This window comes from Cupressus sempervirens, chromosome 11 (genome assembly GCF_028749045.1).
Source record: "Cupressus sempervirens isolate cs-2001-9-10 chromosome 11, ASM2874904v1, whole genome shotgun sequence".
NCBI classification, from domain to species: Eukaryota; Viridiplantae; Streptophyta; class Pinopsida; order Cupressales; family Cupressaceae; genus Cupressus; species Cupressus sempervirens.
The window spans coordinates 401230453-401244297 of record NC_143128.1 but is presented as its reverse complement, the minus strand read 5'-3'; the positions used below and the strand labels follow the sequence as shown (position 1 = coordinate 401244297).

Below are 13845 nucleotides of genomic sequence, written 5' to 3'. Positions count from 1 at the left end.
AAAAGCCCTTCGCCACTAAACGAGCTTTGTACTTATCCAAATTACCATCCGATTTGTATTTGATTTTGTAGACCCATTTGCAGCCAATGGGTTTTGTAGACCCAAGTGTTGTTCATCAGCAGGCTTTGGTGTTTAGACATCATGGCCTGTTCCCACTCTAGAATTTCTTTAGCCTTGGAATATGTTTGAGGTTCAAACACACTATGAATGTTGGCCATAAGAGAAAAGTTAACAGAATCTATAGTTTTGCTCTTTTTTCCGAGCAGTTCTCCCATCAATGAGCTCATCATCACGAAGATCAGCAAGTGTCTTAGCCCACCACATAGGTCGGATAGGATAATGACCAACAATAGTGCTAAGAGATGCTTGATCAACAGGATCCTCATCAGAAGAAGCTAGATCAAACTCAAGTGAAGCATCTACAACGCGAGGTGATCCTGCAAGTGAAGTCGGAGGTGTCTGTACAGGTACCACTGGAATAACTGGAGCTGTAGGAGCTACTAGAGCCCTCCCATCAGGTGGACCTAATGGAAGCCGAACTCCCAAATCATGAGCCATCATAGGCTGGTCTGTTGGATCAGGAACAGGAGAAACAGGCATGAATGGTCCTCGTTGCTCATCAAATACTACACTTCGACTGTAGATGAGACGAGATGTCTCAACATCAATCAGGCGGCAGGCTTTGTGAAGACTGCTATATCCAGCAAGCATCAGTTTCTGACTCTTGGCATCCAACTTGGTGCGTGACACATCAAGGATCCAAACAAAAGCAAGAGAGCCAAAAACCTTCAGGTGATTGATTTTGGGCTTGTGACCTAACCAGGCCTCTTTCGAAGTTTTACCTTTGACCGCCACTATGGGTGATTGGTTCAATAGATAAACGGCAGTGTTAATTGCTTCTGCCCAAAACTGCTTCGCAACATGTTTGTGTTCGAGCATGAAACGAGCCATCTCGATGATTGTCCTGTTCCGATGCTCAACTACACTATTTTGTTGTAGCGTGTCAGGTGTGGTTAACTGGTGTTTAATGCCATGTGTATCCAAGAAGCTGGAGAAAGCATTAGTACAAAATTCCCCCCCATTGTCTGATCTAAGAGTAATAATAGATTTCCCAGACTCTTTTTCAACTAAGGGTTTAAACTTTTGAAATACAGTAAATGCATTTTATTTCTTTTTAAGGAAATACACCCACATTTTTCTACTGAAATCATCTACAAACAACAAAAAATACCTGGACCCAAGAACAAGAGTGGTCATAGGGCCGCAGATATCGGCATGAACAAGCTGAAGTACCTGAGAAGCTCGCCAAGAATTGCCACTTGTGAAAGGCGTGCGATGTTGCTTCCTAGCCTGGCATGCGTCACAAACTCCAAGGTGTTCAATCTGAATCTCTGGCAAGCCAAGAACAAGCTCATCCCGAGCAAGTTGTGAGAGATAATGCACATTTAAGTGCCCGTATCACTGATGTCAAAGTGTGTTGACAGAAGATTGCCAAGTAGTCATAGCTAAGTCCTAAGAATCACCAGAATCAGTAAGTCTGAAAAGACCATGATCCTCAAGACCTACTGCTACAGTAGACTTAGTCGCCTAATCAGTGATGGTGCACTAATTGCATTGAATGTTCTTCTTTCTAGAACCATCTAATGCTGGAGCAGAAGACTTTTGCTGAGATGGTTGCTGAAACTTGCCCTTATCCTTCTGAAAGGATTTTGCAACAAAAGCCTACTCTATGGAGGTGGAACTAGAGCTATTACCGAATTATTGTTTCCACTGATCTTGCTGAAGCAGCAGGGTGTAGAGATCAGTGAACTTCATATTAACTCCAATAGATGTGATGTTGAGAGTCTCAATAAAATGCTCATAGGATTTGGGTAAACTCCGAAGAGTGATAACTACAATATCCTCTTCCTCCATCTTGCAACCGATGGCAAGTAACTGATCACAGCACACCTAAATCCGATTCAGGTGTGCCTGGAGCGAGATGCGTTCATCCATGACAATAGAAAACAGTGTTTTTCAGAAAGAAGGCTTTGCTCTTGTCAGAATTCTCATGAAGACTTTTGAGATGTGTCCAAATTTCGACAGCTATCTTGCTAGATGGAATCTAAGAAGGTTGATCATTAGCCACGGATAATTTGACAAGCATTACTGCCTCTCAATTATTCAAATCCCATGTATCTTGATTAGGACCCGAGAAGTCGCACGCTTTGTAACACCCAGAACAAGTTGATCAGTGTTCCGATATTCAAAAATTGCAATGATACGCTGCTTCCAAGTTCAATAATTGCAACCGTTGAATTTGGAATTATGCTCGAGCAGAATATTTGTCAAAGATGCCATGGCACGTTTTTCAATGAAAATTTGTGAAGGCGTGTTCTTCGAGGTAAAAAATATGGAAGAATCAGAGAGTGACCTAGAAGAGAGCTCAAAAAACTAAAGCTTAAGATATTTACAATAGATAACCATTAACTAATAATAGACGACTTATCTATTATTGTAATAAAAAGTGTTCCTAAAATGCATTTGCATGTGTTGGAATGCGAAGTTGGGGTCTGTGGATGTATTTACATGTTTTAAATGTATCCATATGATGGCTGGAAGTGCAAATCGCACTCTAGAGGAGACATTGCATATTTTCATTAAGTTTAAAATTCATGTAATGGTGCAAATCACACTCTAGATGGGTCATTGCATAGGTAATTTTCCTTCCTAGGTGCAAATCGCACTTTAGAAAAGGCATTACATATCACATACTTGGAAGTTTTTGGCTTGGGAGTATAAAAACAGGGTCTTGGAGGGTGATTAAATGAGTTTTTAATGCAAAAGCGAGTTCTCCAAGGCATATTACATGTAACATCCATTGGTTGGAAGTGCATTTACATGTTTAAAATCGGACTCTAATTATGTATTTGCATATTTACATGTTTTAGTGCATATTGCACTCTAGAAGGGCATTTGCATGTGATGCCTTGGCTGGAAATGTCTTTTACATGTAAATCGGACTCTAGGAATGCACTTACATGTTTTAAAAACTCACTTTTTATTTGTCTAAGTCCAAGAATTGCATTCCTAGTGCAAATCGAACTCTCAAGATGCTATTACATGTAAAGTGGTTTGCATGTAAAGGAGAGTTTTCAAGTAAAGTGGACTCTAGGAAGTCCGTTACATATTTAAAATATGCATTTTCAAGCCAAAAGTGGATTCTACAAATGCATTTGCATGTAAAGATGTAAAAAAGACATGTAGTGGAGTTGCACAACTTAAGTGACCAATTTAGCACATGTCTAATTGATTATGGAGTTAATATGTAGTGTCTCTCGTGTTTGTAGTCTATATCATGTTATTTTGACTCGAGAGATACTTGATACACTTGTTATTATTTCTGTACTTTGAGGTGACCTGAGGGTCGGATGTTATATTTTGATTTCAGTATCATAGATGTTATACTGCTATACTATTCAGTTTATCATATTTGCATGCTGATGCCATTTTGAGATAATAGTAGGTTTATAATGATATCTGGTTATCTAGTATTTTGGTTTTATGTGGATTTATGCTATGATGATTTACTTCACTCTTGTTCCATTATGCTTTATGCAAACATGAGTGATGTAAAATGAATTATTTAGGTATAAATTGAATAAATGGTTAAATTAGTTATTGAATGCATTTATTGCTTCAGCTATGATATTATATGCAATTGCGCTTGATCGTGTGTTTTAGTGTGTAGGATTTATATACCTGAGAGTGGCACATGGAGTTAGTGATTCAGCTATTCATATCTTGCCAATGTCGTCCCTGTATGGTCGACATATCCTTATTTAATTGTTTAAATTAAACTTTTCGGTGATTATTAAATCCGAACTCATCTACATTATGTGATTAGACCAGTGAGCATGTCTATGCATTTAGAGGTTCGCATTGTCGCGAAAATTGTTAAAGAAATTCTTATGATTTTGGGTTTTCGGGCTTTGATTTTTATTGAATTTAATTTCTGGCAACTTTGCCATAGATGAATTCCTATTTCTAGGAATAGCCTATTTTCATTTGGGTGGATTCAGAGTTTAGCTAGTCTAACTGGCTATTTGCCCTAATCAATTATTCACTCGAAAAGTGAATAAGTATGGAAAGAGGAATTTAATTCCTCACTTTTCAATTTTGCAATTTAGAAATTGAACAGCTTTTTCTGAAACCCTTTTCTAGAGGATTGGTCTTCTGTTCGTTGTGAGAGCTACAAACATGGGATCTTCGCAAGGACGGACTCGTTGGATCCAGCTCTGGGAGACCTTCCTTTGCCATCGTTTTCAGCAATATCTGCGACTTATTTATTTTTTATCTAGTTGTTTTTTGTTTTAGCCCTTTTGGCTGTCAGGTAGGGCTTTCCTGTTTTCTTCTTTCTGCTTCATTTCAGCTTCTATTTCTAGTAGCAATTTGTTAGGAGGCTGAGAAATAGTGTTCTCCTCTATTTTTGTTTGTTGGTTCTGCCCAGTTGGTCGGGTATGAACATGTTCCCTGTTTTTGAGATGGGAGTTTGGGGTTTCGCACCATTATGCTGGCTAGTTTTGCATACGGTGTCCGAACCCAAATTTTATTGGATTTTCGAGGCTTTTGTGCCTAGAGACCAAATGGGTTTTTAATTTCAAAGTGTTCCAATTTTGGGAGTTTTTACCTCGTTTTGTGTGTCGCCTTGTTTTCTTGGGTTTTCTTGGCATGATGTTGTTCGTGGACCTAGATCATCCGTTTGGATGTCAGTCAAACCATTGTTGCACTTTTATGTTGCATTGGGATGTGTGTCGCATCTTTTCTCCTAAGTCTGTTTTCGATTGAGTATATTTCTACATTGTGTTCTCATCAAGTCCTTGTGTTATGATCTTCATGATGGTGGTGTGCCACACGAGTATATGCACGTAAATTTATCAAGTGACTTGCGAGGCCCGATCTTTCGTGGTAATTCCGGGAGTTATGATCATTAGGGTTGGGTTGGGAATATGCATGCCTACAGGCACTCATCATTGGATGAGCATGGGTGGGGTAGGGTAGCACATGGAGGGGCCTCTATCTCGCAACTTGGTGACTACTTCCCGTTGGTTGGCAGAGGAAGTTTTATATAAATGATAACTAAATTAAAATACTAGGTGGTAATAAATATAAGATAATTAAAAAGTTGGGCTTGTGCGCCTTTTGTTGGGAAGAGTTGCTGCCCAGAGTGTGCGTTTCCCATTGGGGAGTTCAACTGCCAATACTAGCTTGGGCTTGTCGATGCCAAGCGACTCTCCATGATGTCAGCCCCTACTTAGTAGCCCATTAAGTGTCTGACCAAGACCTGTAGTCTATGCATTGTCTATGTTCTTGGTTTCAGTCATCATACTATCTCACGTGAGTGTTAGCCATGGATGTTTGCTTTATGTGTGTTTGTGGTTGGATCATTATCTCCATCAGCACGGCAGGAGTGGACCTACGGGTTCCACATGGTTGGGAGGCATAGCTACCTTCACCGCTGCTGGGGACCGGTGTACAGAGATGGTTCTTTAGTCCCGTACGACCATTGCTAGATGTTTTCACTTGGTACTTTGGGTTCCAAAGTATGCTTCCTTGTGATTTATGCTTTCATTGGAATGCTTGTATATCATGTTTAGATGATGTTAGTATTGACGCATTCCTTTATTATGATGTTTAGCATATGATGTTAGATGATGAGGTTGATTTGTAGGAGTATCTTATGCTTTACTTTTAGCATGTTAAATTTCCTTATTCTTATGTTGTAGCACGTTTTAGTATTGACGTTCTCATAAGATAGCTCCGACAATCTAGTCGGTGATTTGGGATGTTACGCACAGGAGGATGGCTAGGACCCACGATGGTCTCATGATGCTATTACGGTTGGGAGGAACTGCGTACATAGTTTGGTTGTTCAGTTATTGTGATGTTGTTTTAGTACATTGTGATGTTGTTTTCAGTTTTTTCCCTTCATTGTTATGATAGATGGTTAGATGCAGTTCCCGTCTTGTAGCTATTGTTTCGAGTGTGTCTTTGCCTCGACTATGGATTCAGTACTCCCTAGTGCGAAGGTTTGATTGCTTGTTTTATCTCTTGTTTTGGTCCTTAGAGTTATTCTTGCTTTCACTAGGCGACCATGCATCAGCATTGGGCGATACATTAAAGTATCGCATGCTCAAGGGAGAAGAATTGTGTGATGCTAGAAAGTATTGCACGCCCATGTAAACTCTATCGTGTGACACTGTTGTATAGCACACCTCTTGGAGAAAGGTCGTACGATAATTGTAAAGTATCGCACGCCTTCTTGAGAAGTGTCGCCCAAGCCCTGATTGTATCGCATGCCTTCAATGGAAAGGTCGTATGATACTGGAAAGTATCGTATTGTGCTGATTTAAAGTATCGCCCGGTTTTTGGAAAAACCTGCTCAAGCAGGCGGCAGGAACCTTTCGGTTTGACCGGTAGTTTTTTGGAGGTGTTTTGGATACCCTTTACGGTGTTCTTGAATACCTTGGAATTGCATTTCGAATTTGGTATGTATTAGAATTTGAAATCATTTGAATCCTTCTGCGGTTCGTCGTTTTGGTCAGTAGTGGCATTTGGAGATCCGTTGGCATTTGGATGTTTGTTTAGTCTTCCATTGCGATCTTTGTGATCCTCGTATGTTGTATGTCATGTGCATCCATACTTGTTTTTTAAAAAAAAATATCTTGATTTATATTTATCCTTGTTTCCAAGGATCTCCAGGCAAGGCATTACATAATATCACTTAAAGGCACCAAAAATTATATTTACACTATATAATTTATGTGTATGATTCAAAAAGTAATATTTAACTTAGATGTTTTAAAATAAAACATAAAGTAGAACTCAACATTAAATTAAAACTATATAGTGATAAAGTCACGTGAAAAATTAAAAAGCAACTCAACACGAAAAGATAACATAAAGTGCACTATAGTCACTCAAGTGATAATATAAATGATAAAGTAACTTAAAAACATAACATTAAGTCAATTTATGTTATATTTTTCAAAAAGTGAATGTTAACATTAAAATATAACATTAATATTTTAAATATGCGATCATGCCTAGCGAGTCCACTTTTTGGGCACTTAAATGGTCATATCTTTTGACTACTTAGTTTGATTAAAACCTAAGATTTACTGAATCGAAGGGAAAACAAAAAGCAAGAGATTGGACAAAACAAAAAGACTAAACACTCATGGAAAAGCACAAGAAAGGACAATGAAGGCTTCAAAAATCAAGCAAAGGCTTAATAAAATGAAAAATGAAAAAGACTCGACGAAAGCCTTCAATGTAAGGATTTATTATACAAATTGTGGTCGATGGATTGATCAATGTTAGCCAATTAAATAATGAATTGTCCCAGAGAAATGTGAAACTAAGTTGAAAAAGTTTCACTGTTACCTACATTTTGTGGTGACAAAATGCACGACAAAAGGTTGTTGGGAGGTGATGACCAAGGGTTGAGTATGGCTGAGAGCTTGAGGGGAGATATGTTGGAAGACAGTCACTCCATTTCTTCCTCTATGAAGTAACTGTCTTTGAACTCAGGCTAGGATGTTTCTTTCATGGTGGCAATCGTGAGGGATCTATATCTTGAAATTTAGTAATCAATGAAATATTAGCATTCTCCTACTTGCTTTGCAAATACAAGTTCAAATTGTTGAGTAAAAAAATCACAGTGCTTCAACATAAACAAACATGAAACCATTCACAGCATGCTGATATTTTTCCAAACCCCCAAAGTAGAGGAAAAACCAGCTTTGGTAATGTGCCTTGCTACCCTCCTTTATTACTTTGCAAAGAGATGAGCACAGAGATGGGACGGTCTTGCCTTCTAATTTTTCTTATTTCACCTACAAGAAAAGAACACACGGTAATTCCAAAATTATCCTACCGACGATCCCAATGCTTCTGTACAAGCTTTATTAATAATTTTGCCCATTTACAGTTGAGCTCTCTCCCTGGGTGTAGAATAACCATCACTGTATTTTCAAACAACACTTGTATGCTCTTTATGCTGCATTTTAATGTCATTATGCTGTTTTCTAGATACTAGCAGACCCAGTGTCATCCACTCACCCACATTGCCATCCATGTCTGGTACAATCTGTAGTACTGTCAAGCACTTGCCCTTGTATCTGAAACCTGTTATCTATTTCTGTTTTTCTGAAAAAATTATTATCCAGATACTTCTGAGCATAATTGTGCTTATTTCCTTCTTTTTCTACTAACTTTGAACCCACTACCAGATGGTCAGAGGCTCGTCATATTAGGGTTGGAATATACAAAAGTTCATCACTCCTATCAGAATTAGAGATGATCTACAATCCATTCTTCAGAAGGGGAAGAAATAAAGTACTATTGTTGCCATCACATGCTGGGATCTGAAGTTACTGACTTTGGCAGACAACTGAAATCTGGAGAAACATTTCGGCATCTCATGTCTAAAGGCATGTTTTAAACTCATTTATTGTCAATCACCTGTCTGCCATCTCTGGATGTACAATAGGTAAACTCATTTACTAGGACCTCCAGCTCCTATATAACCTTTGGAAGAGAAAGTATTTGTTTCCTACAATATCTACTATTTCTAATTCAAGTCCTTTGTTATCTTTGAAAAAGTTGGAACAATACTTTAGAATTAGAACTGAAGACATAATTTGTTCTTTTTCTATCAAAGCAGTATGGGATGCAAATATTGTTGCCTTTTACATATGAAAAGAAAGTTGAATAAAATAAACATTTCAAGTTCAACAGAATAAAGTGCAGAAAGAAGAAATTTGAAAAGGAAAATACCTGCAAAGAGAGCAACAGTTGCCAAATTAAGTATTGCCATTGTATGGTAGATAAGGTATTCTGTCAGGAAATGGCCAAGGGCGTAGAAAAATGACAGTAGTGTAGCCAAAAAAAGAGGCCCATTCTCAAGGTTAAATGCACACATAAAGCATAGGGTGCATGTAAGAAGTGTCCAAACTCCAAACGTCCTTCCATGCACTTCAGTCACTAGTGAACAAAACAACAGAGCATCAGCTCAAAGTGTGTCACAAATGTGAACATTGAGAAAGAAGAGGGACCTTCTCATGTACAAATAACTATACAAGCATATGTTGATATTTTAAGCAGAACTTTAGAAGAAATAATTAAATACATTGACATATGTTGATATCAATGCCACAAGAAGAGACCCCATGAATTAACTAAAGATAAATTGTTTGAGGCTGAGCTTCTTATGAAAAAAATTCATTGGCAATTCTAAGAGCGTGAACCATATGAAAAAGTAAAAATAGATTGAATGACTTTGCTTCTTGCTGATACAAAGAGATTTATATAAATGATTTAGCATACATCTGTCCATTACCAGAGTCTGGAGAAAAGGAATTTGCACAACAAATTTTGTTTTTCACATTAGAAATGATTGAATCAATAGAAAATCTTGACTGCAAGTGCTGCTACGCTAATTAAAAACAGTCAAATTAATAATAAAGTAGAAATCCAATTCCTAGCAATGGAATAGACAAAAATTGGATAACTTGTCAATATACCAGACTAAGTCTAGACGTGGAAGGCATAGACCAGAATAATAGTTGCAACTTGCACCTAAGTGTTGCAACAATTTTATTGTGATTGACAAAGCTCACTGCTACTTTCTAAAAGGATTGAGTAACAACCTTACTTTCAAACATAAAAGAAATTTAAAAGAAAATTACCTTCGCAGAGCACAATAATATGCTCAACTAATTGATGCCTAAGTGATGTTCTCATGTAAGTGATCCTTATTTTCTGACTTGACAATGCAAGCATTAACATCTTCCAAGATGAATGGATATGAACATTCAGAAGGCATATTAACTTACCAAACTGGTCATCAATAGGCTTTTAAAGCAGTTTACAAGCACCACAGAGATCAAGAAAATGTGCATACCAGCTAAGTACCAACATAATCACAGACACACTAGTCATACTCTAGTTGCCTATTTAAATTTTAAACAATGTACTCAACTTTTGCTGAGAGCACTATTTACAATATCAGATGCCTGGACTCCAAAATCCTTACCTAGAATCTACATATTTAAATCATATGATGCTCAGATTTTGAAAATCTCATGTTTATACACTCCAACTCAGATACATTACTCAAATGCTTGGTTCCCTAATTCAATTAAATCATTCCTTCCTCAGTTGGAACAAATTGCTTTGTCTCATGATAGACATGTTGGAGCGATGAGTAACATGGACAAAAATCTCTTAGATAACCACATAAGTACAAAATCTATTTAATTTCTATTGGATTTTTATTTCCTCTTGTTTGTGCCTCGCATGGAGGGTGTTTGTTTTAAGGGAGTTTGTTTTCCTATGCGTAAGGTAGCTTGATCTCTGTGTTGATTAACACTTGGCAGAACATTAATCTGTTCCGTGGCCCTTCTACTAACTTTAACTAACAAGCTGCCTTTCAAGCCCATTCAGTATTAGGTCAACAGACCTGTGCAAACACCAAAGGAGAAGAAGGGAAAAAATGGAAATGTGCAGGGTTGAATCTCCGTCTTTTAAATGATACAAGTTTTTGATTTTGGGTCTGTATGCTTGTCTTGGGTTGGCTGGCCAGGGTTACTAGTTAAGCCATACGAATGGCCAAATTAGGTGATAAATATAAAAAAATGGATGTTGTTAAGTTTCAATAGTGTTGGCAGAGGTTCTGGCAAACTGAATTTTTGGGTTATATCAGTGAATTTTGTATTATCTGTAATTGTGAAGGTTGAAAGGGAAAATAGGACAAGCAAAAAAGTTAGATATTTGGAATGTAATAGCTTTTACAAATTATTAATAAAAATATCTATTTTCACTGATCAAAAAAAAAATTTACTTTGTCAATTATACATTATATATTGCAAAGCAACTCGTTAGCATAGTTACCATAAGATCCATACCCTGACACCTAGTACTCTTCCCATGTCAGTAACGTGTCACTGTCAAAGCACTTAAGGGGTATATCTAGAGATGAAGAGACTTCAAATTAATTTTTGAGAATTTATAAACAATATTTAGAAGCATCCCTTGCAAATTGGGAATTTCCTATTAAATTTTCTCAAGATATAACATATAGATTGTATCGGTTTCTTCCTTGAGCTGATATCTGGCTGACTAGAGCTAAAAGAACTATATAAATATAGCAATCAACTTGTATCTTCTTATTTGTCATGTAATAAGTTATGAGATTTTTAGTGGCCTAGAATTTTCTTATGAAATCCCAATAAGGTACCAATAAGAAAAGAAACAATGAAAGGTTTAACATCCACATGCATTGAAGTTCTATCAATTATTTGAAATGGTAGAGGGGTAGTTTATGATAAAAGATTGTTCTATTACACTACATGATATGCATGTATAACTTACATTAAGATAGATACATAGATACATCCATATATTGTATAGTCATCTCTTGAGTACCCATACCACACTTTTTAAACAATTGGAATCACTGTCAAAGCCCCAATCTCTCATCTTTGGGTGACTACCTAATCTCTTATCTCTGGGTGACTACGCTTATATTTTGACTATTTATTCCATGATGGCAATTATAAAATATAAATACAATTTGATCATCTCTTCTAATAAAATTAAATTTTTTTACCATTAAACTACAATATTTCAACTTTTTAAGTATTTAACATTTTCCTGTGTTAAATAGCCTTTGTATAATTATGTATTTTTTAATTTAAAATACAAATATATGCAAAGAAGATGGTAATGAATAGAGGAAAGACCACTTGCTAGTTAGTAACCTCCCCAAACACATGTTCAACCTGCCCAATATAGAGGTGGAGGCAACTATGGGCACATCTTAGAGGCACCTTTCACAAAGGCCTCAATTTAAAGAATAACAACATGCAAACAATTTGTTGCCTCCCAAACTCCTGTTTTGGATGTAGAAGAAATTTTTAGCCACCATTGATATCCACTCTTTAACCTTAGCCATCTTAGCATGGATGAAGATCTTCTTGTTAGGATTAGCGTGATAGAATAACAATTACATGCAAATATATCCAATATCATAAAATAATAATGCACACAAAAGAGAACACAAGACACAAAGATTTAACATGGTTCACCCAATCCCAGGGCTACGTCCACCAAATAGCAAGTCCAATATTTTTATTATCCAGTGGTTACAATCTGTAATCCCTTAGAGCTCAATACTGCTGCAAGAAGCTACTATCACATCACGCCTACTAAAATCCCTAAGTCATTTTAAACAAGCGTTTGCCACTTACAAAATTAGGGCTAGATAATTTTGACAAGTTAACCTAAAAAAACCCTTGACGAGTCAACCTTGGAAATGGTTGATGAGTCAACTCCAATAATCCTTAACAAGTCAACCAAATCAAATTTTCTAGGGTGATGCCCACCGATCCTATAGCAATACCGCTATTCCATGAGGCTCGCACTAGATCAAACCACCCTAGACTCAATTGTTCCTTTAAATTTTTTTCAGCCTAGAAGACCAACCAAAGCTGAAGAGGAGTTCAGCTTCTCCTTTGTCACGACCTTTGTAAACATATTTGTTGGATTATCATTTGTATGTATCTTGTTCAGCTTTAACTATCCATCATCAAAAACTGACCAAATGAAATGGTACTGCAATTGTATGTGATTTGTCTTTAAATGTAGAGCAAAATTCTTGGCAAGATGAATGACACTCTGCCTATCTATATACAGATAATTATCCCTCTATGGATGTCCCAATTCTTCCATGAAGAATTGAAGCCATATCATCTCTTTGGTTGCCTCTGTAGTAGCAACATTCTCTGCCTTTGTGGTGGATAAAGCATTCACCTTCTGTAACCGAGAAACCCAGCTCACTATTGTCCCACCAATAGTAAATACATAACCTGTAGTATTTTGTTTGATATCAAGATCCCCTACCAAATCTCAGTCAACATAGCCTTGTAAATCAGCTGTAGAGCCCCCAAAATGTAAACATTTACTGAATGTTCCTCTCAAATATTTGAGAATCTATTTGACTGCATTCCAATGCTCAATCCCAGGATGACTCATATACCTGCTAACAACTCCCACTGCATGTGCAATATCTGGCCTAATACATACCATGTCATACATCAAGCTCCCTCAGCTTAAGCATAAGGTAACTTGGACATCTTATCCTCCTCTTCTTGTGACTTTGGACACATCTCTTTAGTCAATTTCAAATGACCAGACAAAGGCACATTGATAGCTTTGACATTGTCCATAGAAAAATGTTGCAACGCCTTCTCAATATAATCAACCTGAGATAATGTTTTTTTTTGTTCTACCTATCTTTGCAAATTTTCATACCAAAGATTTGTTTTGCTGCTTGCAAATCCTTCATAGCAAATGAATGTGCTAACTGTTGTTTTAAACCCTTAATGCGATCCATGTTAAACCCAGCTACAAGCATATTATCAATATATAAATATAAAATAATGTAGCTGTCATAATCCAACCTCTTAGAATAAACACAATGATCTAAATGACACCTAATGTATCCATGCTCATGCATAAAACTGTCATATTTAAGATACCATTGCCAAAGTGCTTGCTTCAAGCCATATAAACTTTTCTTCAATCTGCACACAAAATTCTCCTTACCTTTGACCTCAAATCCGTGTGGTTGTATCATATATATCTCTTCATCCAAATCACCATAAAGAAAAGTTGTTTTAACATCAAGCTACTCCAAATGCAAATCTTCAGTAGCCACAATACTTAAAATTGTGCGAATAGAATTCATCCTAACAACAAGAGAAAATATCTCATCAAAATCAATGCCCGTTTTTTGTGCAA

General features: G+C 36.9%; 1 protein-coding gene across 1 annotated transcript in view; it reads right to left on the bottom strand.

Moving 5' to 3' along the window:
• Positions 1-13845, bottom strand: part of ERG28 (ergosterol biosynthesis protein) — a 45718-nt gene that overhangs the window by 20364 nt on the left and 11509 nt on the right. Inside the window, exon 2 of the mRNA XM_089810515.1 lies at positions 8821-9027. Within this exon, the coding sequence (XP_089666641.1) occupies positions 8821-9027 (207 nt within the window). The remainder of the gene's footprint in view (positions 1-8820; positions 9028-13845) is intronic.